At 50.8% G+C, this 27,271-nt stretch overlaps 1 protein-coding gene across 1 annotated transcript in view; it reads right to left on the bottom strand.

Annotated features, from left to right (window-relative positions):
* Positions 1-27,271, bottom strand: part of LOC127056008 (complement factor H-like) — a 376,051-nt gene that overhangs the window by 277,506 nt on the left and 71,274 nt on the right. The window contains exon 9 of the mRNA XM_050963650.1: positions 13,617-13,784. Within this exon, the coding sequence (XP_050819607.1) occupies positions 13,617-13,784 (168 nt within the window). The remainder of the gene's footprint in view (positions 1-13,616; positions 13,785-27,271) is intronic.

Genomic DNA, 27,271 nt, shown 5'->3' on the forward strand with positions numbered 1-27,271 from the left:
TCTCGTTCCGGCCGGCAGTGCAGCTTCAACTGCCGCCGGCGGCGCGTGGCGGAGAGGCGCTCGAGGGGTCCTTTCTGGTCCCTTACCAGGGAGCCCACTACCGGGTGCATTACTCCAACGGGGGAGGCCCGTGCTATACCTCTGCCGGGCGATGGGGCACGTCCGGAGGGACTGTCCCTTGGCCCAGCACGGAGGAGCGTCCGGGACCCCCCGAGCCCGGCAAGGCACGGCCCTGTCATCGCCGGTCTCCCTAGCTGCCCGGCACCCGAAGCTGCCCCTCCTCCTCCTTCTCGGTCCACCTCTGTGGAGGAGGGTGTGGCGGGGCTACCGCCGGCCGTGGGGAGAGGGCTCGTCCCCAGGGGTACTCCTCCCCGGTTTCTGCTGGCCCACCCTGCCTCCTCGGTCCTGAGCCATTGCCCTTGCCCCCCGAGCCGACCCTGTTAGCCAGCCCCCGGATGATGCCATGGAGGGCTGGGTCCTTAGTGCAGGAGAAGCGGAACAAGCGAAGGCTAGAGTTTCTTTACATCCTTCGGATTCGGAGGCCCCCCGGAAGAGCAGGAAGGGGGGCGCCGATGTCGAGTCTTCCGCCTTGTCCCCTGATGACTCCCAGTTTGTGGTGCTGGCTGGGGATGCCGTGGCAGCACCGGAAGGTGACACCGCCCTCCTCCTCCGGGTCCCTTCCCGTGGATGCCCCCGAGGGAGCCTCTCTCGCCCCCTTCCCACTTGGTGCCTCTGAGAGCGCCGCGGTGGGTATCGCCTCGGGTGCTGGCGGGGAGGCCCTGGGGTGGTGGACTGTGATCTCCCTCCCATCTATGCAGAAATCGAGGCCCTGGGTTGACCCCGGTCACGCAGGGGGAGGATGACCCTCTGCCGGCGGGCCTCGATCTGGGCGCCCTCACTACATCCCCCCTGTCCCTGGGTTCCCTTCCCCTACCCGCTGTTTCTGCTCCCACCTCTGAGGGTCCCCTGGAATCTTCCCTCGACTCGGCTGCGGGTGGCACTCTGTTGGCACCTGCCGAGCCCCTTGGGGCGATGGCCAGTGCCCCACTGCCAAGACCCGCTTCCCAGGGGGTGTCCCTCTTGGGTGTGGAGGACCCGCCCTCCTTCCTCAGCGGGGACCCATTGACCACCATCTCTCTCTGGATGCCGAGGCTGCCTCACGTGCCACAGTGGCTGAGCCCGGCATCGTTAGGGCCCCTGCCCACTTCCCAGATCCTTGAGCCTGGCCAGGAGGAGCCACTTCTGGCGTCTCACCTATGGAGGTTCCGGATCCTGCCTCTACCTCCTTCCCGGATTCTCTCCCTGATCCCCGCCCTACTCCTGTTGGCTCTGTCCTTGTCCCCCCCACTTCCTGTGATGCCAGTGCCGCCCCTGGCAATACCTCCCAGGGAGCGGGTTCACTAGTTCTTTCCTGTCCCGACCCCCCAGGGGCTGCTGTTCTCCTTCCACCCGCCCCTTCTGAATCTGGGAGCGGGGCGGGTCGTGTGGCGTCGGTCCATCTGCTGCCACGTTGGGGATCTGCCCCCTGCCTACCCGCCTTGGTGGGCCACGGGGCTGTGACGGGGGCCCCACTGGGGGCCAGTCATAGATCAGTGACCCCACCCCCCCATGCGCTGAGGGAGGAGCTGCGGGAGTTCCTCGAGGACGTCCGTGGCTCCCGGAACAAAGTCCATCTTGCGCTCCCGCGGTGGGGGGATTTCCATCAGGTCCTCCGGGCCGCGAGGGCCCTCATGGGGGAGGGTAAGAGGACCGGGAAGCAGGCCGCCGCGGCCTACCGGCGGGTCCGTGTCTTCCGTGACTCTTTATCACCTTCGGGGTTGGTCACGGATTGCTGCACGGCCTGCCGGAGGCCGTGGGCATGTCTGCCAGCGAGGATCCCCCCCAGCCCTCCTCATGGCGCGATCTTCCTTGCCACCTTTAAACACCCGAGGCTGTAGGATGGGTCTCCGCAGGAGCCAGGTGCTCTCCTTCCTCCGGGAGGGGGGGTACTCTGTGGTTTTCCTGCAGGAGACCCATACGGATCCAGCCGCTGAAGCTAGCTGGCGGCTGGAGTGGGGGGACGGGGCCTACTTTAGCCACTTCTCGGTCTGCGCGGCTGGAGTGGCGACCCTGTTCTCCCCGACCTACGGCTCGAGGTGCTGGGGGTCGCCGAGGCTGTGCCGGGTCGCCTGCTGCACCTCCGGGTCCGCATGGAGGGGCTTGTGGTAATCTCGTCAACGTTTACGCCCCGACATCGGCCCCGGAGAGGCTATGTTTTTATCAGCAGGCATCAGCCTTCCTCGGCTCCCTGGATCCTCGTGAGTGCCTGGTCTTGGGAGGGGATTTTAATACCACCCTCGAGGAACGGGACCGCTCGGGGACCGAGCAGTGCCCGGCAGCTGCGGACGTCCTCCGGGAGATTGTCGACCGCCACTCCCTGATGGACGTCTGGAGCGACCACCACCCAGACGGCGTCTCGACGTTCACCTTCGTCCGGGTGGAGGCCCATCGGTCGTGCCACTCCCGGCTGGACCGTATTTACCTGTCACGTTTCCACCTTTCACAGGCCCACTCCTCCAGCGTTCGGCCGGCCCCCTTTTCGGATCACCACCTGCCACCGTGACGGCCTCTCTCTGCGCGGAGAGGCCGGGGCCGGCCTATTGGCACTTTAATAATAGTTTGCTGGAGGATGCGGGCTTCGTGGCGTCCTTCCGGGAGTTCTGGCTGGCCTGGCGAGGGCAGAGGCGCGCCTTTTCCTCGGCGCGGCGGTGGTGGGATCTGGGAAGGTGCGCGCCCGGCTCTTCTGCCATGACTACACTCGGGGTGCCAGCCGACGGAGGGATGCTGCGATAGGGCAGTTGGAGCGGGAGGTCTTGGAGCTGGAGAGGCGTCTGGCCGTCGACCCCGAGGATCCATCCCTCTGCGGAGCGTGCCGGGAGAAGCGGGAGGAGCTCCGGGCCCTCGAAGACCATCGGGCCCGGGTGCTTTTGTTCGGTCCCGCATCCACCTCCTTCGGGAGATGGATTGCGGCTCCCGCTTCTTCTACGCCCTGGAGAAAAGGAGGGGGGCCAAGAAGCACGTCACCTGCCTCCTGGCGGAGGACGGCACCCCCCTCACGGATCCGGCGGAGATGTGCCAGAGGGCCAGGGCCTTCTACGCCACTCTTTTTCTCCCCGGATCCGACCGATCCTAACGCTTGCAGAGTGCTCTGGGACGGGTTCCCGACGGTCAGCACGGGCGACCGGGACCGGCTAGAGCTGCCTCTCACTCTGGCCGAGTTCTCGGAGGCCCTCCGTCACATGCCCACCAATAAATCTCCGGGCTTGGACGGGCTGACCGTGGAGTTCTACCGCGTGTTCTGGGACATCCTCGGCCCAGACCTGGTCACCGTCTGGGCTGAGGCTTTGCAGAGCGGGGTCCTCCCTCTCATGCAGGCGAGCCGTGCTGGCCTTATTGCCGAAGAGGGGGGACCTCCGCGACTTACGGAATTGGCGTCCCGTCTCGCTCCTCAGCACGGACTACAAAATTGTTGCGAAGGCCATCTCGATGCGGCTAGGGTCCGTGCTGGCGGACGTGGTCCATCCAGACCAGACCTACACCGTCCCGGGCCGCACCATCTTTGATAACTTGTATCTGGTCCGGGACCTTCTGGAATTGGGGTCTAGGGATGGTCCGTCGTTCGCCCTCTTGTCCCTGGATCAGGAGAAGGCGTTCGACCGGATGGATCACGGTATCTCCTGGCACTTTGCGAGCGTTCGGCTTCGGACCCCTGTTTGTGGGTTTTCTCCAGGTGCTGTACGCTTCTGCGGAGTGTCTGGTCAGGCTCAACTGGACCCTGACCGGGCCGGTCAGCTTCGGGCGGGGAGTGCGGCAGGGGTGCCCCCTCTCGGGCCAGCTGTACGCTCTGGCGATCGAGCCCTTCCTCTGTCTCCTCCGCAAGAGGTTGACGGGGTTGGTGCTTCGGGAGCTGGGGCTGCGGCTGGTCCTGTCGGCATACGCTGACGATGTGCTCCTCGTGGTCCAGGACCCGGGCGACTTGGCGCGGGTGGAGGCTTGCCAGGCTGTGTACTCGGCAGCCTCCTCCGCCCGGGTCAACTGGGTCAAGAGCTCTGGCCTGGTGGTCGGGGACGGGTGGCAGGCGAGCTCCCTCCCACCTGCGCTTCAGGCCATCCGGTGGAGCGCGGGTCCGCTGCTCTATCTCGGCGTTTACCTTTCTGCCACGCATCCGTCTCCGCCAGAGAACTGGCAGGATTTGCAGGGCAGGGTGACGGAGCGGCTCCGGAAATGGACAGGACTACTCCAGTGCCTCTCCCTTCGGGGGAGGGCACTGGTGCTTAATCAACTGGTCCTGTCCATGCTCTGGTACCGACTCAACACCCTGGTCCCGGCTCCGGGTTTCCTGGCCAACCTCCGGACGGTGATTCTGGAGTTCTTTTGGCCAGGGACGCACTGGGTCTCTGCAGGGGTCCTCCACCTGCCCGTGGAGGAGGGGGGGCAGGGCCTGAAGTGCTTACGCGCTCAGGTCCATGTCTTCCGCCTCCAGGCCCTGCAGAGGCTCCTGTTTGGTGCGGGTAGTCCGGCGTGGAGCGTATTGGCGCACGCCTTCCTCCGCCGCTTCCGAGGGCTCCGATACGACTGGCAGCTCTTTTACCTCCATCCGAGAGGTCTTCCGCGAGACCTCTCCGGGCTGCCGGTCTTCTACCAAGACCTCCTCCGGACCTGGAAGCTCTTTTCAACGACCGGGTCCGTGGCGGCCACCGTGGGGGTTGACCTCCACGCGGAGCCCCTGCTACACAATCCCCAGCTTCGTGTGCAGGTGGCAGAGTCCACCACGGTGTGCCAGAGGTTGGTCTCGGCGGGAGTCACCAGGGTCAGAGACCTCCTGGACTACGACCGGGGAGACTGGCTGGATTCCCTGACGCTCGCTCAGCGCATGGGGCTCTCCAGACCTCGTACTCCCCAGCGCGTACTTCAGGAGGTGAAGGCCGCTTTACTGCCCGCTGCTCGGGCTTACCTCGACCGGGTCCTGCGAGAGGGCACGCCCCGCCCACCTTCCACCCCAGGCCCCGTGGACATTTTTATCGGGCCCCTGCCCCGTGGACCCGATCGGCCCCCTCACCCTTTCACTGCCAGCCGGCTGCATGATCTGCAGCCGGTTTTGTTCCAGACCGCGCCACGGAAACATCTGTACTCGCTCGTGCTCCATACCCTTCACTACCTCACCCTCGCGTCCCGCCCCGATACCAAATGGCGGGACCTCCTGCCGCCTCTCGAGGGTGAGGAGCCCCGGTGGGCCAGCTTGTACTCTGCCCTGGTCCCGAGGCCCGCCGGGGATATCAGTTGGCGGCTCCTTCATGGAGCCGTGAGCACGGGCGTGTACTTGGCGCGGTTCACATCTGTCCCTAGCACCTGCCCTTTCTGTGGTGAGAAGGAGACCTTGGCGCACGTTTATTTGGAGTGCGCCAGGTTGCAGCCCCTGTTCCAGCTCCTCCTGAATATTTTCCTGCATTTTTGGTTGCACTTTTCCCCTCACCTTTTTATCTACACGCTCCCCATCCGTGGCCCCACGAAGTCGCGGGATCTCCTTCTCAACCTCCTCTTGGCCCTGGCCAAACTGACCATCTACAACACCAGGGAGGGGAGGTTGGCCGACGGGATTTCCTGCGACTGTAGGGCCTATTTCCGTTCCTCCGTCTGCTCACGCATCCGGGCAGAGTTCCTCTGGGTGGCGTCCACTGGCTCCCTTGATGCCTTCGAGGAGCAGTGGGCGTTGTCTGGGGTTCTCTGCTCGGTGTCCCCATCGGTTCCCTTCGTTTAGCCCTATGACCTCACTCCGATCCTGTTTTTTTCATTAGTTGTCCCCCGTAATTATTTGGTGTGCCAGACCTGTGGGTCCTCCCTTAGGCTGGGGGGGGCCCTTTAGAAGTGGGCGGGCTTTGCCCGCCCACCCCACTGGATGCCAATAGGACCAGTATATTTGCCCTCTACCAGACTCCTGTACTCCACTGGTCTGGGTCTGTCACAGTGGATTCTGATAACGATTCATCTCTGTCACATCATTAGTGTAATTTCCAGTTTATTGCATACAGTAGAAAATAGGAATAGACAATTTATTCACACACTACCAAATGCATGTATCATGTTGCTATTCAAATTAGCTGCAGGCTTTCATCTTTGTCTCCATTTTTCTACAAATCCTAAGATTCCTTCCCACTTTACTTCAGATGATGGTGTTAATAAAAAACCCAAACAAGTCCAAATAACAGACTTTTTAAGAAGAGTGGTAAATGAAACATACAAATCTTTAATTTTAAAAAGGAAAAATAATTAAGACACCATGAGTGTAAACTTTAACCAGACAAGCCAATGTTTTCTGTATGACTGTGATAGATGACAGAATCATTTTTGGTTGCATGAACTAAAACATTTGGAAGAATGATCACCAACAGCTAATAGTGATGGGCAGAACTCAAAAAAGCTTCCATGCATATCCCAAACTTTCTGATGTGGTGATTGGGCTAAAAATCTCCCAAGATTAAGGTTTCTAACGAGACTTCCTGGAGTTCCTGATTTGGGCCAGAGGGAAATACCACTGCTTTCTGTTTCAGCGAGCAGGAAGTGTGTAATTCAGGATGTGCAGATGTGTACGGTTACCTTAAAATTTGCTTTCCCAAATATCATAAAAAGCTGTAGCTTGATCTGAGTTTGAACATATTTACCCATGTGTTGTTACTATTTTATGATTGTATATTTTAAACCACTGTGACCAATGATAAAAAAAGTGACTGAAACTGATGCATATAATCAATTTAAGCTAAAATACTGACAAAGGACATAATGTATGAACATTACAAAAACTGGTCAGTGGATTTGATCCTCACATCTAAGTTAAATTATCTGTTTGATGCTTCTTTTTATTCATTCTGAACCATCTGTCAGAGAAAGAACAAACATTAGAAAATCAGTTTAGTACATGTCAATTTTTTAAAACAAATATTACATACAAATCCCCCTATGGACTGCACAGGAACAGACTATTGATTTCAACAGAATGGCATAAAACTCATTCTGGATTGTTTTAAAACCTTTTTTTGGAAAGTAAATCAGAACAAACTCCATCAAGTGTTATTGCAGTTATCCCTCAACTGCAGCAGTTCAACTACATTTCGTATTAAAAATAATTACTTATTTTGAAGTGGAACTTAAAAGTAGCACAAAAAACAGTGATTTAATACATATTACTGTATTTTATCAGCACAGTCAAACCTCGTAATAACGCCCCCTGCCATAACGTGAAATCGCATATAACGCGATCACAGGTTGACTCCCCTTTAAGGCATAATACAGTATGGTACTGTACCAATGGTCCCCAACACCATGGCAGGGGAGAGAAGCTGCAGACCCGCACCTGCCGGGGACAGAGAATTCCGAGGCTGCTGGCCCCAGTGCTCTCTGTCCCCAGCTGGTGTGGGGCCCCAGCTTCTCTCCGGCTTCTCCGGGGCTGCCAGGGCCAGTGCTCTCTGTCCCCGGCAGGTGTGGGGCCCTGGCTTCTCTCTCGCTTCGAGAGGAGCCGCGGCCCCGCGCCTGCCGGGGACAGAGAGCACTGGCACCCGCAGCCCCAGAGTTCTCTGTCCCCGGCAGGCGGGGAGCCACGGCTCCTCTTGAAGCAGGAGAGAAACTGCAGCACTGCGCCTGCCGCAGTCCCGCAGTTTTCTGTGCCCGGCAGGTGAGGAGCTGCGGGCTCCTTTTCATGCCAGAGAGAAGCCGTGGCCCTGCATCTACTGGGGACAGAAAACACCAGCACCCGCAGCCCCAGAGTTCTCTGTCCCTGGCAGGAGGGGAGCCGCAGCTCCTCTCCCCTGCTGGGTACTAGACACCAGGGGCACTAGGCGGCACATATCAATGCACCACTTTGGGGACCACTGAAAAACTAACTGGTTTGAAACCCATTATACCAAACCCACATTTAGCGCGATGACATTTTTTGGACCCCAAAAGTCACGTTATAGTGGGGTTTCACTGTATCCATGGTGTAGTTATTAGCATTTGAAGGTGACTGAATTTTTGAAATAGGGATCTGGAACCTGTTTAGTTCCATGACTTCTTATCAGCTGCTTCTAGCCAGCCTTGTTCATATATATGCATGAATTATTTGCTTCTATTCCCATAATGCTAGAAAGCAGGTGTAACTTCTCACACCAGTTTACATGTTTCTATAGAATTAGAGAAATTTAGTTATTTTTCTTAATTAGAAACTCTGGCATTCTAAAGCAACCTCATTTATCTACCTTTGTGAATTTGGCCTCAATATAGTAAAAAAATGAAAATTCTACACACAGTACCACACATTGTATCGCTTTAATTTTTCTTTAGGAATATGTGGTGGTGAAAAGAAAGTGGTCATAGATTAGAAGGCAAGGCTAGAAGAAAACATTTAGGCAATAAATATATACCTGCATTTTGCATGCTTGCTTCTTACATCTTTCCCATTAATGTTTACCAGGTTTGTCTTTGAAAATCTACAGTGATAATAGTGACTCAAACCTTTCCCTTGAGAGTCAACACTAATGCTCTTAAAAGTCAGAATATTTTCCTAATGTCTAGCATAAAAGTTTTCCTTCCTTGGATTTAGGCCATTGCCTTTTTCCTACCATTTGAAACTGTGAATATAATTTCCTTCTTTCAGTTGCTGCAGTACATATTGTTACTGTGATTGTTACAGTTAGGTTGTAGTCATGATCCCTTGCATCATCTGTAAGGGTTAGATTCTGCTCCAGTGTAGGGAAGCCAGGGAACAGATTCTCTGCTCTGGTCCAGCTATGCTGAGCAAGGAACCGGATCAAGGGATAGAACAAACATAACTTCAAGCCAACCTTCTGCCTTCCAGATCCTTAGGTTGCTCCTCCTCCTTCAAGCTATTTTATGCTGGTTCTCTACGGCCCCAGAGGATCATTTCAGCAGCCATAATAGCCAGGACATACCAGTTATGATGTCTTTTCCCTAGTCACACCTTTTATATATGAGGTGGGGGAGGAATTCCAACCAGCTAACTATTTTTTTTGGCTGTTTTCTGCAGTCAGAACTATGCAAAGCAGATGGAACAGGAGGAGAATTGGGCCTTATACATATAAAAATTCAAAGGTGGAAAGCAGCATACAACAGTAAATAAGGAGTTCTCACTGCATTCAATTATGTGTCCCTAACACTCAGCCCTGTTTTATCCCATTTGAGGGTCTGGTCCTTGTTTACCAACCAAACTAATCCATGCATTGGCACTGTCATTTTCACTGCCTTTATTTTCAAATCATAACATTCATGAATACCACAAAGTCAAACATTTCCCTACTGGTTCCAAATGAGTCACAAATTGCAGGGAATCTCCTCCCTGTAGAAACATGAGAATTATTCTTGACTTGAAATACGGAAAACTACTTTATAAAGAGCCATGCATCCAAAGGAAGGTTTATTCATTTATTGAGCCAATTTTGTAGACTATTCTGTGTGAAACATCCCAGTGTGCAAGAGTTATTGCAGGTGCTATCATACGGACACCACTTTGCAGAGCCAGAACTGAGAACAACTTAAAGTTCCTGTATTTCACAGACAGATAATGTAGATGGGATTTTCTAGGTCTTGGTAGCTATGCTGTTTATTTAATACTCTTCTCTGAGCGATGGAATGGACTTCATTTGAAGACAAATTATAAGCAAGTTCTTTTATGTTCTGTGTATGTGGATAATAATAAGCTAAAAAGAGGAATAGCCAGGAAATAAGGCAGCCTGAAATAAAAGGAAGAGATGACCTCCCACTTGGACTGGGTTAATATTGGAGTTATTGTCCCACAAAAGTGAGAGATTTAATTGTCCATTTTAATCACCGTATTTCCTCTCATCTGGAGAGAGGGACTCCCGAAACCAGAGGACTATAACTAAGATACCTAAAGTGACAACAATTGGAAGAAAGTGTTTATAATTTTGTGCTCTGATGCTTTTACATAAAATTTAAGTCTTTATGATTTAAATTCTGATCAGTCAATGGTAAGTTATTTTATTTATGATGGTAATACCTCCCCCAAATAATAGATTAATTTTGTCCAGTCATAGTAAGGCATAACCCAAGGAGCCTCAGCCTTATAAGTTTCCTCACATGAAGCTGCAAGCTTCTCTCCAGCCCTGAACATGGTGCTCATCCTCTACTCGGGGAAAAAAGAAGCAAAGTAGAGAGTTCTTCAATCATTAAATTACTCACTAATGCACTTTGGTAAAGGAGTCCATCCTTCTTGAAGGCACTGTGTCTTTCCCAACTCATTTCCTTCTGGAGTTGTGTAACCAATCTGACACCCATATTTGCTTCCTCGTTTAAATTAAATCTGTTCTTACTGTCAGAGAAATAACCATTCTGTATCTCAACTTTTTCACAGATTTCTAAAATAGAGAGAGAGAGTATGACATTATCTCAAGATAAATACTATTAATTAACATGCTTTTCATAGATGTAGGGTGACCACAAGAAGAGGTACACCTGAAATGAAATGGAGGAATGCTATTTAAAATTTTGTGAACAAGAAGTTCCTTCATACTTTTGGAGAGTGGGAGAGGAAGGTAAGAAATCATAGTGTATATCAGTGTTTCTTATCTCTCACAATCATTCCTGATACTGATTTCTCAAAGTCAATCTAAAAGATGGTTGAACTAAATGGTCATTTTGATTCTGACACTGTCAGCTCTTATTCTGCGGGGAAAAATTCTATCCTTGTATTGTATGTGCTGTATGTATAAGTAATTTGGTGAAGCACCTTCAAATCATAAGGGGCTCATCAGTGAGAAAGACAGTGATAAAACATCATACAGACATTATCACTTAACCTGCCTTCTTCAAAGACAGCCTCACCCACTGCAATATTTCCACAACTGTGACCAATAGAGCATTTATGCTAGGCCCCCTCAGTTTAAAGGAGAGGGTATTTGTAGCAGGGCATTATCCTGGAGAGGGATTCAATTTTGGAATTCACTCTCTCCCTGAATTTGCTGACTTCCAGGATACACTGCGCAGCCCATCTATTGTCTTGGGCATTTGGGGAGAGTAGAGATAGGGAGGGAATGAGGCTTTGAGGCAGGATGTGTTTGTCTGAATTTTGTTATCAAGGTTGAGAACTTGATTTTATACATGATATCTTAACTCATGTTCAAGCACCCAGAGCTATCAGACAAACTGTGCAAGCCACTTCATGGAGGAAGGGGAGGCAGAGGGGCAAAGTTAATCCATGGTTTTAACCCACTTTGCAACACCAGAAGTGCTGACCAGGTATAGACAGAGGAATACGCTGCATTATCCAAAAGATGGTGTAATGCACACACAACTCATCCTGGTAGAGAACAGAAAGATAGGATTTCCTGATGCACAACTGCTCCCTGGATTACTTTGCCTCAACAAAAATAGGGACATACTTGTGGCACCTCATAAACTAACAAATTTGTTTGGGTATAAGCTTTCGTGGGCTAAAACCCACTTCATCAGATGCATGGAGTGGAAAATATAGTAGGAAGATATATATAACAGTACATGAAAAGATGGGAGCTCTCTTACATTTGATGAAGTGGGTTTTAGCCCACAAAAGCTTATGCCCAAACAAATTTGTTAGTTTATAAGGTGCCACAAGTACTCCTTGTCATTTTTGCTGATACAGACTAACACAGGTAACACTCTGAAATTTGCCTCCACAGTATCCCTAAACACAGGCCAGACCAGTGACTAAATGTCACAATTTATAAATATTAGGTGGAGCTAATAGTAACATCTTTTATTAAAGTTGTCCGATTCTCTGAATGATAAAATCCCATTTCTAATTGCTTGTAACTTTGTTAGACTTATAACCACTTGATTGAAATTTTCCATGTCTGGTGTCTGCCTCAGCACCATTTTTTGTTTTGTTTTGAAAAGTTAAAGCTGAAATGGTTTTGCTGTTTCGGACACTGATGTTTGAGTAAAATATTCTGTTTTTGTTGATGCTAAGTAGTTGTTAGAGCTGTTTTGTTGAGAACCTCTAGCACTTCCTTGGTTTGGAGCAGCAATTCAACATTTGGCTGTGGTGTCCACCTGGTGTCAAAGATTCACCTTTTGCTGTCCTCAGAAAAATGTACCCAAATTTGGCCATGTTATAAACCTATGAAAGTACAGATTTGGAGCTTGATTATTCTCTGAAGATTCAATCTGTACTGAACATGCTCAAGCCCAAGGTGATAGGGATTGAGCAGAACTTTCCTTGCAGTTGTCTCTCTTGGTTCCTAGGGCACTGAAACTGTGGCTATGTCTACATAAGAGTTGGAAACGTGTACATTCTAGCATGAAGAGACATATTTTAGCTTTAGCTCCAATCGAACTAGCACATTAAAAATAGGAGTACTGCTGTGGTGATGCAAGTGGCTAGCCACCTCAGTACATAGCTATGATCTTTGACAGGATCATATGTGGGGAGGCTAGCTCCTCCCACAGCTCAAGTGGCAACAGCTACATTTTTATTTTTAGTGCTGAGAGATGGGAATAAGAATGGTTATGGGGTGGAGTTTAAGGAAGAACAGGGTTGGGCAGAGGGGTTAGGGATTATTATTATTATTTTATTACAAAAAGGTATGCTCATCTCTACACAGAAGACAAAGAAATGCCTGGTACCTGTCCCAAAGAGTTAACAATCTAACTTTTAAAAATGAAACAACTAGGGATGCCAATTTTCCACTGGCACAATACCAAACAGCCTTGCCCCCCCCACCCGCTGCCCTACCCCTTCTCCAAGGCCTCTCACACACTCCGCCCCCACCCCCCATCACTCATTTTCCCCACCCTCACTCACTCATTTTCATCGGGCTGGCTCAGGGGGTTGGGGTGCAGGAAGGGGTGTGGGAGGGAGTGCAGGCTCTGGGGTGATGCCAGGGATGAGGGGTTTGGGGTGTAGTAGTGTGCTCCAGGCTGGGACCGAGGGGTTCAGTCAGGTGATCAGGACTGGGGCAGGGTTTTGAGGCCCAGGAGGGATTCAGGGGTGCAAGCTTCAGGCGGCGCTTACCTCGAGTAGTGGCATGTCCCCCCTGAGGCTCCTATGCGGAGATGTGGCCAGGCAGCTCTGTGCCCTGCCCCGTCTGTAGGCCCCACCCCCACAGCTCCCATTGGCCACGGTTCCCAGGCAGTGAGAGCTGTGGGGACAGCTCTTGGAGCTGGGACAGTATGCAGAGCCCCTTGGATGCCCCTATGTATAGGAACCTGACGGTTGACATGCTGTCTGCTTCCTGGGAACAGCACCGAGGTTAGCAGGGAGCCTGCCAGTCCCACTGTGCAGCACTGCCAACTGGACAGTTAACAGCCCAGTCAGTGGTGTTGACCAAAGCTGCCAGGATCCTCTTTTGACCAGGTGTTCTGGTCAAAAACCGGACACCTGGTCACCGTACATACAACAAACAGGGGTGGGTGAAGAAATCTGAAGGTCACTGCAATATGATCACACAGTTGCTCAGGTCAGAAATGTGCATTGTCATGACAAGTCACCTGCTAGGACTAGTATTTTTGTTTTCATTTCAGGCAGATGATGATAGTAATATGTCTACAAGTTTTTTTAACAAGCTGATCAATAGAACATGAATGTTCCTTACTCTTGGAAGTACATGTTGGAGTAGGTGACCAGCCATTCTTTGTGCATGTAACTCTGGTTTCCAGATTATGAGGAGAACACACATATGAAATTTCATCACCTTCTTTGTAGGTGCTCCAATAGCTAGACAGAAATCTACCATTTTCCAAATAACCAGGAGAACACATTTCTAAAGGGAAAAAGAAAAGATTACATTCAGTTAGCAAATGGAAGTCAGACATTTAACAAAGAAAAAACAAAACAAACCACCCTTTCAAAACTAGCTATTTATTTGAAAAAAATATTCCAAATAAGGCCTTCTTGCTGCATAGTATGTAGAACTTCAAATAGAAAAGACCTTTATTTTCAAATATGAATCAAAGCACTTGATTTTTCCACTGGCCTGAAATTTGTTATATCAACTGTGCACAGGTGTAAACAATTACGCAAGACACAAGACAGTGAAGAATTGGGTCACATGGGTCAGATTCTCAAATGGTGCAAAACAGCAAGCTCCATCAACCTCAATGGAACTACACTGATTTACACCAGCCAAAAAATCTTGCCCAATACCTTTCTTAAGTAGTGGTGTCTGCACAGATTCATTTACAGCATTAGCCTCCAGAAGACGTTAGCAATCATATTATTCCCTCAAATTATTTTACGTATAGGTATCGCTATGATGCTCATTGAATCTGATTATTAAAACAAAAAGCATTGTTACAGAACCCAAATCATACAGGTATTGAAACACCAACATGGAGAGATATAGATACCATTCTGTTGATTGAGTTTATGTTCAGGTTCAGACACTAGCTGAAAAGTTCCATTAATCCAAAATAAAAACCAAAGTCATGCGTAATGGAACTGTTTAAATCATGCCATTGTAATGGCAATCACATCATCAGCCCAGGATAAACAAGGTGACAGGAGACGGACAACAACCAAAGGAAGCATCTCTTACTTTCCTTCTCCCCATGCTCAGTCACCGGAGAAGTACGATGAAGTGTAAAGGTAACTGTGTTAAGCCCTCCAAACTAAATTCATGTTTGTTTCAAGCAGCAGATTGAAATTTATTATTCAGACAGGTTTGGGTTTGGGATCTTGTTAGGGTTGCCAATTTTGGTTGGGTGAATTCCTGGAGGTTTCATCAGATGATATACTCTTCAATTAAAAAAATAATCTTTAATTCCTATAGACCCCAGGGCACTCCTGGAGTGTTGACAATCCTAACTCTTGTTCCTGCCACATTATGAGACCTGAGTTTTTTCCTCTCTCAGTATTACCTAGCAGCATAACATGGTGCTCTTGGCCAGTAGCATTTTTTCCCTTTCTTCTGAGCTCTTTGGGAAATCTACCATTTCCCGCTCTTCAGTTATCACTTAAGGATGAAATCCTGAACCTGGTAAATTCAATGGCAGTTTTGTCAATGATCTCAGTGGAGGTAGGATTTTCCATCAAAGGCTTAAGGCCTCATGGTAAATTAGTGTGGATCCCATTATCACTAACTCAGATTAAGCCTGGAGTTTTGCTACAGAGCCACACAAGTTGGTCCCTCCCGCCAAGAGCTAAGGATGCTGCCTTCATAGCTCACTAAGCACCTGGCAGCCTAGGAGCAAAGAACAAGGTTCGGTACCAAAATTCTGATTCCCTGAATATCTTTTAACTTTTTTTTTTCCACCCACTTCCATGAGCTGTGAATGCCAGGAAAGTGTGACTGGCAATTACAGTGTGATTGAAGTTGTGGAGCACTTGTGACTTTGCACTTTCTGTCAGGAGCCTGTCTATACTGTACCTGGAAAGCCTTACACTGTGCGTACCAACTGTCCTTCTGCTTCAGATCCCTCATTAAAAATAACTTGCCACAAGAGTCTCAGTCTTTTAACCTCGTACTAGAATTGTCATCCTGTTTAATATGTTGGTCTGAATTCAACTGCAAGGTGTTTGGAAAAGTAACTGTTCTTTTTTGTGCTTTGTGGAAGTCCTATGCACATTCACAGCACTATTTTATTCAGGATTCCACACTCAAGGTTGTGATAAAAATATTTCCATTACAAGCATAGTTTTGACCCACTCCTCTCTTTTAACTTTTCATGGGAAGTAGCTTTTTCAAGAAGCAATTTTATAACTAATATAAGTGATGGTTTCCTGCCCCCTCCCAAACTCTCCAAGTGTAGAATAAAGATTTTCAAACACCTAGACCAAAAAAGTGAGCCCTTTCTGAAGAGTAAAAATAAATAATTATATAAATAAATAAAACCAGACCAAAACTACACAAAACTCATTCATAATATTCCTGCCACCTCTAACTGGAAAATAGAATAAGCTACAAACTGAAAAATTCATATAGGCAGATATTTATACATCCTCATGCCTACTCATTAGAATTTCAGTTTTCAAACTAAAATGTCAATTGATTGTGATCACACCAACCACACCACCCTATAAAAGTATGATCGCTGGGGCACAAAATTGTACTTTCTAGTTTCTTAGCACTTACAGTTTTAACTACTACTGAACTGCATTCTAAATTACTAGGAATGCGAGGGGAAGGGGATGAGTTATATGGGTGCATTGAACTATTGGGGTCTGGAGCAGATCAGGGAGAGGCTTTGGTCATAGGATGTCTATTCAGTGCAGCTCCGGCATAAAAGCACATTTTAATGGCTAGTGAGCCTGCTAAGTTGGAGGGAAGCAGATCTCTCCTCCAGCAAACTTTAGCGTCTTCACAGGAGGTGGAAGGGGAAGAGTAGATTGGCATGGAAGCAGCCAAGCAGAAGGGCTGGCCCCTGATTGGAGTCAGGTTTAGAATTAGGCCATATGCTGGGGACTGCACCTGAGCTGCAAGGGCACAGAAGAGGAGCAAGAACTCAAGTCAGGCTATGACAACTGGTAGGGGCAACAGAACCAGAGACTTTCTGTGTATATCTACACAATGAGTGGAAGGCCGCGGCAACAAGCCTCCAAGCCTGCGTTGACAGACTCAGGCTCATGGTGCTCCTGCTACCATGCTAAAAATCGCTGTGTAGACAGTGTGACTTGAGCTGGAACTTGGGCTCTGATACCTTGGGCAGGATGGGCTTCAGAACCCAAACTCCAGACTCAGCTGCAATCTCTATAAAGATATTTTTACTGTGGCACTGCAACCTCTGCAAGACCAAATCTCTTGTTACAAACTCGGAGGTTCTCTGCCATGAACTATGCAGATTTATTTTTTGAGGGGCGATGAAAACAGCTGGTTAGACAATAAGACATTCACAGGTGCTCCGTGAAAAATTCTGCATAATAGATAAGACTTGTAGATTATAGTTTTCTTCAACTGGCATTCAACATTTTCCCCTTAAAGTAGAAAGAATCTGGCTTTGTAAAAAGCTTTGTGCACTAATCTCAGAAAGCCTGGGCATTAACTAAAGACTTTGTGGACTCATAGCCCTGGTCTACACTATGAGTTTAGGTCAAATTTAGCAGCATTAGACTGATTTAATCCTGCACCTGTCCACACGAAGAAGCCATTTTTATCAACTTAAAGGGCTCTTAAAATTGATTTCTGTACTCCTCCCATTTGAGGTGATTAGCGCTGAAATCAACCCTCCTGGGTCGAATTTGGGGTAGTGTAGACACAATTGGCCTCGGGAGCTATCCCAGAGTGTTCCATTGTGACTGCTCTGGACAGCACTCTCAACTCAGATGCACTGGTCATGTAGACAGGAAAAGCCCCGCGAACTTTTCAATTTCATTTCCTGTTTGGTCACTGTGGCAAGCTGATCAGCACAGGTGACCATGCAGAACTCATTAGCAGAGGTGACCATGGAGTCCCAGAATCGCAAAAGAGCTCCAGCATGGACCGAATGGGAGGTACTGGATCTGATCGCTGTACGGGGAGACAAATCCATGCTATCAGAACTCCATTCTAAAAGACGAAATGCCAAAACATTTTTAAAAATCTTCAAGGGTATGAAGGACAGATGCTACAACCAGGGCCCACACAGTGCAGTGTGAAACTTAAGGAGCTGAGGCAAGCCTACCAAAAAACCAGAGAGGTAAACAGCCACTCCAGGTCAGAGCCCTAGACATGCTGCTTTTATGATAAGCTGCTTGCCATGCTAGGGGTGCCCCTACAACTACCTCAGCCCCAGCCCTGTGCGTGGACTCCATCAATGGATTCTCACACAACAAGGATGTGGATTTTGGGAATGAGGGAGATGATGAGGATGAGGAGGAGGAGGTTGAAGATTGCTTGCTTGCTGTGCACTGAGAAACCATTTTCCCCGACAGCCAGGAACTGTTTATCACCCTGGAGCCAGTACCCTCCCAACCCACCCAAGGCAGGCTCCCAGACCTAGAAGGCAGAGAAGGGACCTCTGGTGAGTGTTCCTTTGTAAATATTGTACATGGTTTAAAATCAAGTGTGTTTAATGATTAATTTGCCCTGAAGATTTGGGATGCATTCACGGCCAGCACAGCTACTGGAAAAGTCCGATAATGTGTGTGGGGATGGAGTGTAAATCTTCCAGTGACATCTCAATGAAGCGCTCCTGGATGTACTCCCAAAGCCTTTGCAAAAGGTTTCTGGGGAGGGCAGACTTATTCTATCTGTCATTACCACGCCAGGCCAGTAGCACATAGTCTGGAATCATTGCACAACAAAGCATGGCAGCATATGGTCCCAGTGTTTGCTGGCATTCAAGCAACATCTGTTCTTTATCTCTCCATGTTATCCTCAGGAGAGTAATATCATTCATGGTCACCTGGCTGAAATAGGGGAATTTTATTAAGGGGACATTCAGAGGTGGCCATTCCTGCTGGGCTGTTTGCCTGTGGCTGAACAGAAATCATCTCTGCTGAGTGCCATGCCTTGGGAAGAGAGATGAAACGATCATCCCAGAGAATAGTGCGGGGGAGGTTAGTTGGGTTTGTGCTGCACGTTAACCCGAAAACTGCAGGCCCTCCTTTTAAATGGCCAACCCAACGAGTGCTTGGTTTGGGACATGAGAGCGCTGCTGTTTGAAACCATTCCCATACGTTATGAATGTTAAAGAAGCCAAAAGAAAGATGGTTACTTACCTTTGTAACTGTTGTTCTTCGAGATGTGTTGCTCATATCCATTCCAGTTAGGTGTGTGCGCGCCGCGTGCACGTTCGTCAGAGAAACTTTTACCATAGCAACCCAGGCGGGTCGGCTGGGCGCCCCCTGGAGTGGTGCCACTATGGCGCCCAATATATATCCCAGCCGACCCGGCCACCCTTCAGTTCCTTCTTGCCGGTTACTCCGACAGTGGGGAAAGAGGGTGGGTTTGGAATGGATATGAGCAACACATCTCAAAGAACAACAGTTACAAAGGTAAGTAACCGTCTTTTCTTCTTCGAGTGATTGCTCATATGCATTCCAGTTAGGTGATTCCCAAGCCTTACCTAGGCGGTGGGGTCGGAGTGAGATGTGGCGGTATTTAAAACTGCTACGCCGATGGCCGCATCATCTCTTGATTGTCTGACTAGCGCATAGTGCGCGGTGAATGTGTGGACCGATGACCAGGTTGCTGCACGGCATATCTCCTGGATAGGCACGTGCCCCAGGAAGGCTGCTGAAGTCGCCTGAGCTCTCGTGGAATGTGCCGTGAAGTGGCTAGAGGGGGCACGAGCTAAGTCGTAGCATGCGCAAATGCATGCGGTTACCCAGGAGGAAATCCTCTGAGAGACTGATTGACCTCTCATCCGTTCTGCAATCGCCACAAACAGCTGAGGGGACTTCCGAAATGGCTTTGTTCGCTCAATGTAGAAAGCGAGCGCTCTACGTACATCTAAGGAGTGCAGTTGCTGTTCCCGCCGAGAAGAGTGTGGCTTCGGGAAGAAGACGGAGAGGAAGATGTCCTGGTTGGTATGGAAGGCAGAAACAACCTTAGGGAGGAACACCGGATGGGGTCGCAGGTGCACTTTGTCCTTATGGAAGACGGTGTAGGTTGGATCCACTGTGAGAGCTCTCAGCTCTGAGACCCGTCTGGCCGATGTAATGGCCACCAAGAAGGCTGTCTTCCATGACAGGTACGTGAGCGAGCAAGTCGCCAGTGGCTCGAATGGCGGGAGCGTGAGCCTGTTCAGGACCAGGTTAAGGTTCCAGGTAGGAGCAGGGCGGCGTACGGGGGGTAGAGACGCTCCAGGCCTTTAACAAACCTGGCGACTAAGGGGTGGGAGAATACGGAGCGGCCACCCTCTCCTGGCCGAAAAGCGGATATGGTCGCTAAGTATACCTTTAAGGAGGATGTCGCCAGGCCCTGCTGCTTAAGGTACCAGAGGTAGTCTAGGACCGTGGGAATTGGGGCCTGCGTAGGGTTCACCCCTTGAGAAGCGCACCAGCAAGAGAAACGTTTCCACTTTTCCCTGTATGTTGAGCGAGTGGAAGGCTTCCTGCTGTTTAGGAGTATATGTTGGACCGGTGCGGAGCAGCTGAGCTCCGCCGTGTTCAGCCATGCAGGAGCCACGCCGTGAGGTGCAGGGCTCGTAGGTCTGGGTGACGAAGCGTGCCGTGATCCTGCATAATCAGGTCCGGGTGGAGAGGAAGGGGAATTGGGGGGTCCACAGACAGGTCCAGCAAGGCGGTGAACCAGTGCTGTCTGGGCCACGCAGGTGCAATCAGGATTAGACGCGCTTTGTCCCTGCGCAGCTTTAACAGGACCTTGTGCACCAGAGGGAACGGAGGGAAGGCATACAGGAGGTGGCGGGTCCATGGCAGGAGAAATGCGTCCATGATCGACCCGGAAGAGAGACCCTGAAAGGAGCAAAACTCCTGGCACTTCCTGTTGGACTTGGTTGCGAAGAGGTCTATGCGGGGAATGGATGACATCCAGTCTGATCGACCATTCGTGGCAGAGGAAGGATCGGCTGAGTCTGTCCGCCAGCGTGTTTTTGACCCCTGGGAGGAAGGATGCCACCAGGTCTATCGACTGGGCTATGCAGAAGTCCCAGAGTCGAATGGCTTCCTGGCATAGGGGAGACGAACGGGTTCCCCCCGTTTGTTGATATAATACATGACCGTTGTGTTGTTCCTGAGTACGGAAACACAACGGCCGTGTAGGTGTCATTGAAACGCCTGGCAGGCGAGGCGGACTGCCGTTAGCTCCCGGACATTTATGTGGAGTGACAGCTCTTGGGATGACCAGAGACCCTGGGTGCGCAGGTCCCTTAAGTGGGCCCCCCACCCCAGTGATGATGCATCGGTTGTTAGAGTCACCGATGGTTGCTGGGAATGGAAGGGCATCCCCGCACATACTAGGGATGGGGTCAGCCACCAGTCGAGGGAGCAGAGAGGGTCGGGGGGGACCGTCACCAATACATCTAGGTGGTCCCTGCTCGGGCGGAATACGGAATGAAGCCACGTCTGGAAGGGCCTCATTCGGAGTCTGGCATGCTTTGTCACGTAAGTGCATGCGGCCATATGCCCTAGAAGTGTGAGGCAGGTGCTAGCCGAGGTGATTGGGGAGGCCTGCAAGCTCCGAATGATCACACCGATCGTCTGGAAGCGAGGCTGAGGTAAGTAGGCCCTGGCCTGAGTAGAGTCCAGGGTCGCGCCTATGAAGTCTAACCTCTGTGTGGGGACCAGGCTGGATTTCTCAGCATTGATAAGCAGGCCTAGCCGGGAGAAGAGGTCCGTGACAGCCTCGACATGTCGTCGCACCTGCGACTGGGAGGACCCCTTCAGGAGCCAGTCGTCAAGGTACGGGAAGACGTGGATTTTCCGCCGACGGAGATGGGCAGCCACGACGGCCATGCACTTGGCGAACACCCTCGGGGCTGTGGAGAGGCCGAAGGGCAGAACTGCAAACTGGAAGTGCTGATGTCTGACCGTGAAGCGGTGGTGCTTCCTGTGCGGTGGAAAGATGGCAATATGGAAGTACGCATCCTTCATGTCAAGGACGGCATACCAGTCTCCAGGATCCAGGGATGGGATAATGGTTCCCAGGGAGATCATGCGGAACTTTAACTTGAGCATCCACTTGTTGAGGCCCCGCAGGTCTAGGATAGGTCTGAGACCTCCCTTGGATTTGAGGATCAGAAAATATCGGGAGTAGAATCCCTTGCCTCTCTCGCCTAGAGGTACTTCCTCTATAGCTCCCGCCGCCAGGAGGGAACGAACGTCCTGCAGGAGGGTTTGCTCGTGAGAGGGGTCCCTGAAGAGGGACCAGGAAGTGGGGCGGGAAGGGGGTGAGGAAGCAAATTGTAGATGGTATCCGTGCTTCACTGTGCGTAGCACCCAACGGTCTGATGTTAACCGGGACCACGCCGGGAGGAAGTGGGAGAGGCGGTTGGAGAAGGAAGGGGAAGGATCCTGTCTTGAGTCTGGTATGTCGTCCCCGGGCGCACCTTCAAAAGCCGGACTTGGGGCCGAGCTGTGCCTTGGAAGGCCCTTGGTTTTGGCCTCCCTGGGAGCTGGGTTGGCGTCTGCATCCCCCCCGGCCACGCCGTCTGTTGAGATCCTGCCTCTGACAGGGTGGGAAGTATGGGCGCCGTGCTTGGGGCCTGAAGGGTCTACGCTGGGTGGAAGGTGTATGCATCCCCAGCGAGCGAATGATGACTCGATTGTCCTTCAGGTTTTGTAATTTGGAGTCCGTCTTGTCCGAGAACAACCCTTTCCCGTCAAAGGGTAGGTCCTGGACTGTATATTGTAGTTCCGGGGGTAGTGTAGAGGCTTGAAGCCATGAAATGCACCTCATGGTAATGCCGGACGCCAGGGTTCTGGCTGCCGAGTCCGCAGCGTTGAGGGAGGCCTGGAGGGAGGTCCTGGCCACCTTCTTACCCTCCTCCATGAACGTGTTAAATTCCGGGCGCGAGTCCTGGGGTAGCAGTTCGGCAAACTTACCCACCTCCGCCCATATGTTGTAGTTATAGCGCCCCAGTAGGGCCTGCTGTTTGGCCACACGGTGTTGCAAGGCCCCAGCTGAGTACACCTTGCGACCCATGAGGTCCATCCGCTTAGCCTCCTTGGATCTGGGGGCCGGTGCCTGCTGGCCATGCCGCTCCCTGTCGTTGACCGACTGCACCACTAGGGAGGAAGGAGGAGGGTGGACATACAGGTACTCGTACCCCCGAGAGGGTACTATGTACTTCCTTTCCACTCCCTTAGCTGTCGGCGGGATGGAGGCTGGTGACTGCCAGAGGTTGTCGGCGGTAGACTGGATAGTCTTTATGAATGGGAGGGCTACCCGGGTAGGAGCATCGGCCGAGAGGATGCTCACTACCGGGTCCTCAACCTCTGAGACCTCCTCCACCGGGAGGTTGATATTAAGGGCCACCCTACGGAGGAGGTCCTGGTGGGCCCTGAGGTCTATAGGTGGGGGTCCCGATGCTGACGACCCAGCCACTGCCTCATCCGGCGAGGAGGAGGAGGAGGATACTCCGGGGATGAGGGTATCCTGCACGGTCTCTTGTTCTTGGCCTGGTTCCTGTTCGTGTTGCCCCGGGGAGTCTGGCGGCTGTTTGTCCGACTCGACCACGGGGGAGCGGGAAACAGTGGCCTCTGGCACCTGATGCTCTGAGGCGGTGGAACATGCCTGAGGCATGGGGGCACCCTGGGCCTGATGGTAAGCCCAGGGTGTCCAAAAGCCCCACTGTTGGGCCCCTGTGTCCTGCGGGTGGGGGTCTTGGAACACTCCCAGCGGTGCTTCGGGGTCCTGGTCCCGTTCATAATAGCTACCCGCCTGGGAGGATGCCGACGTGCCCCTGGATGGCCACGGTGGAGCGGCGAAAGCCGGTGCCGCGGTACCGACCGACCTCACACCTCTGGATAGTGGTGACCGGTGTCTGTATTGGTGTTGAGAGTGAGACCGGGACCTGCGACCGGCTCGGTGCCAGGAGGTCGACCGGGATGGCGAGTGTCGTTGTCTAGATCTGCTCCTGGAAGTGCGGTGCCCACCGCGGTGCCGTGAGCTGGAGCGGTGCTGGGAGTACCTAGTTGGCGCTCGGGACGTCGATCGGTGCCGGGAGCCTGAGCGGTGCCAGGAGCCTGAGAAGTGCTGGGAGTCTGACCGGTGCCGAGGCGATCGGTGCCGGGAGTCCGACCGGTGCCGGGATCGGGATCGACGTCGCGAGTCTGAGTGGCGCCTCGATGCCGAGCGTCCGCAGGACCACGATCTGGAGCGGTGCCGGTCTGCTACACTGACCAAAGCTGGTCTGGTCAGGGTCGGTTTGCCCATAGAGCATAGTACCCGAACCGGCGGTAACGGGGGCAAGGGCATCGGTGCCTCGGTGTCTCCAGGGTAGAGGGTGAAGCAAGCTCTACCACGGTGCGTACCAGGGAGCTGCCAGGTGCCGGACTCGACGGCCCCCGCGGGGTCGGAGTCAACGGTACCGGCTTAGACGGTGCCGCGGCAGGTATCGGTGCCGGGCGATCCGCCTTTTGCACAGGATCTGATTGTGGGGCGGCTGGTGGCGAGATGATCTGTGCCTTCGCCGCCTTCGGCCTCGGGGAGAGGGAGAGTCTCTGCGCCGGTTTCGGTGCCGGTTTCTTGGTGGTAGCACTCGGTGCCGCGGTGCCCTTGCTCACCGGTTGGCTTGCGCTCGGTGCCGAGGGCAAAGGTGTCAGGGCCGCTTCCATCAGGAGCTGTCTCAATCTAATGTCCCGCTCCTTCTTGGTCCTTGGCCTGAAGGACTTACAGATCGGGCACTTGGCAGATAAGTGCGACTCCCCGAGGCACTTCAAGCAGGAGTCAGGGGGGTCTCCAACTGGCATGGGCTTGTGACAAGCCGAGCACTGCTTGAAGCCTGATGAGCCGGGCATGAGCTCCAGCTCCCGGTGCGGGGGAGGGGGGGTACCCCCGATCCCCTCACTGCAACTAATAACTACACTAACAGCACTAGATAACTGACTAACTAACAACTATATATCTATATATGTACAATAACAACTATAACTACTATATACAATGATAGCGAAACGAGCTGCTAGGGAGTGTGGAGGTCAGCGAAGCCGCTCTCCACAGTTCCAACGACCGACACGGGCAGTAAGAAGGAACTGAAGGGTGGTCGGGTCGGCTGGGATATATATTGGGCACCATAGCGGCGCCACTCCAGGGGGCACCCAGCCGACCCGCCTGGGTTGCTAGGGTAAAAGTTTCTCCGACGAACGTGCACGCGGCGCGCACACACCTAACTGAAATGCATATGAGCAATCACTCGAAGAAGAACTGTGGCTTACCATGTCTTCCTGCAAGCCGAATTCTGTTGCCTGCTGGCCCTACATGTGTGATCTCTCACACCAAACCGGAAGGTCCTCAGTATAAGAGGCAAAATGCAACCTTGTAAAGAAAGCACACGTGCTATGTAATGTTAACAGCTTGGTTCACTGTGAAAGAGTCTACTTATTGTTCTCTAAAATGTGTCTTTTTAAATATTACTCTTCCTTTTTTTCCTCCTGCAGCGGCAAATGTTTCAATGCTCCAAGTAACATCTCCATCCCAGAGGCTAGCGAAGATTAGAAGGCAAAAAAAAAGCTGAAAGAGCCCAGCAGAATGCATGGAGGCAGACAATGTCAGAGTGCAGGAAACCACAAAATGAAAGCGAGGACAAGAGGGACATGCAAGAGGACAGGTGGCGGGATCAAGATGATAGGTGGTGTCAGCGAGGTGGGAGGCACCAGGAGACAGCAGCAGATGGTACATTAGGGCTGCTAACCATCTCCGCTAACTTGAAAAGGTAAGGAGCTACTGCTGTGTAGCACTGCAATACTGCATCTGACAGCAGCACCCAGAAGACGTACGGTGACAGTGAGCAGAGCGGGCTCCATGCTTGCCATGGTATGTCGTCTGCACAGATAAGGCAGGGAAAAAGGAGAGAAATGATTTTTTGCCATTGCTTTCATGGAGGGAGTGGGGGGGGAGCTGATGACATGTACCCAGAACCACCTGTGACAATGTTTTTGCCCCATCAGGCACTGGGAACTCAACCCAGAATTCCAATGAGAGACGGAGACTGCGGGAACTGTGGGATAGCTACCACAGTGCAACGCTCTGAAAGTAGATGCCAGCCTCGGTACTGTGGATGCACTCTGCTGACTTAATGGTCTTGAGTGGGGACACACACAATCGACTGTAACAAATTGATTTCTAGAAAATCAACTTATATTAAATCTGCCTAATTTTGTAGTGTACACATACCCTAAGGATTCTCTGCCTTTCCAGCTCTGCTCCCCAACCTCTCATTACCCCGATTAGTTACCCCTCCTGCCAGAACCAGTCTTGAGCTACCCAGACTATAGACATCATTTGTGTGTGTGTTTCAAAAAGTTGATAGAAAATAGTTGACCTGGTAGAGTAAGGGTGTGCAGGGAGTAGGGGAACAAGATTTCTTTTCTTTCAGATTATAATAGCATATTCAACACTTCCCAACACCCCTAATGGCCTTTCCCAACCCTTCTGGGAGGGTCATGACCCTCTGGTTGAGAAATCCTGGCCTAGCAGTTTGGGCACAGAAGCTGGACCGGAGAGTGGGGACTAAGGGAGATGCAGCCCCAATCCTCTGCTTTCCTGTGGGGCTGCCAATTCTTAAAATATGCATTATAAAAGGGAGATTTTGATCATAACTTGTGCTAATACTAAAAAGAAAAGAACAAAAAAACTAATTTATGCACCCCGCTGCTATTGATTTTGTCCTAATTTCTGAAGCTTTCACAGTTAAAGTTTAATTAATGTTTTTAGACTTTGAATTGTTGGTAATGAGGGGGTGAATTGGCGGTGTTAATTGCCATTGCTGGGTGATAATGACAGAACTGCAGTATTGTTTTAACCTTGCTTAAACAAGATGTCCAGCTGACAATTTCAAAGCACAGCAGCAAAAAGGAGAGCTAAGTTAGAAAGAGAATGTTGTAAGCAAGTTACCCACACTTGCTAACTATTTCTCTGTTAGTACTGCTTCAGAATCATCTTTCATGATGGTGGATCATCTTTCTGAGAAAATTATAATCAAAGCAAAGATACGAGTATGAACTTGTTCCCACAGGAGACTTCAGAAGAAAAGGCAAGCATTCCTGAAATCAAGGACAAAATTAATGATGAAAAAGATGACCTACTTTTTTTTAACACCTGTCCGTACAGAAGGTAAAATGAATAGTAGTGATATAGAGGATGATGTTGCTGTTAGTGTTGAACAAAATCCGGCTAACATAGTGTTGAACAAAATCCGGCCTTCTTTGATAATGGAAGAGTTTTGTACTACATGTATTGAGAAAGATCTGCTCTATTTTCAGAATCACAATGACAAAGTTATAGTTTCTGAGTATTAGAAATGGTATCTTTCACCTCTTCTTTTTGAATGAAAACTACCAAATGGAGAGCATCATTAGAGGCATTGGTTGAAGCATTCTAAATTCACAGGAATTTTATCTGAAAACTCTTTTCATTGTCTAATAATCTTAGCACCTTCATAACCCCGGGCTTTTCCAACTGGAAAAAAGCAGAGAAGACGACTTGTTCTCATGAAAACAGTGTGGAACACTGGAACGCCATAGTTGCATGGCTAGCATGTTCACAAGGCAAGAATCACGTTGACAGGGAGATGGTACAGCTGCATCTAACACAAACTGCTTACTGGGAAGACATTTTAAGGCATATTGTGACAGTTATTAAGCTTCTTGCTGAATGTGGTTGGGGAAATTATTGGCTTTCCTCAGAATGGAAATTATCTAGATATTCTT

This window comes from Gopherus flavomarginatus, chromosome 7 (assembly GCF_025201925.1).
Source record: "Gopherus flavomarginatus isolate rGopFla2 chromosome 7, rGopFla2.mat.asm, whole genome shotgun sequence".
NCBI classification, from domain to species: domain Eukaryota; kingdom Metazoa; phylum Chordata; order Testudines; family Testudinidae; genus Gopherus; species Gopherus flavomarginatus.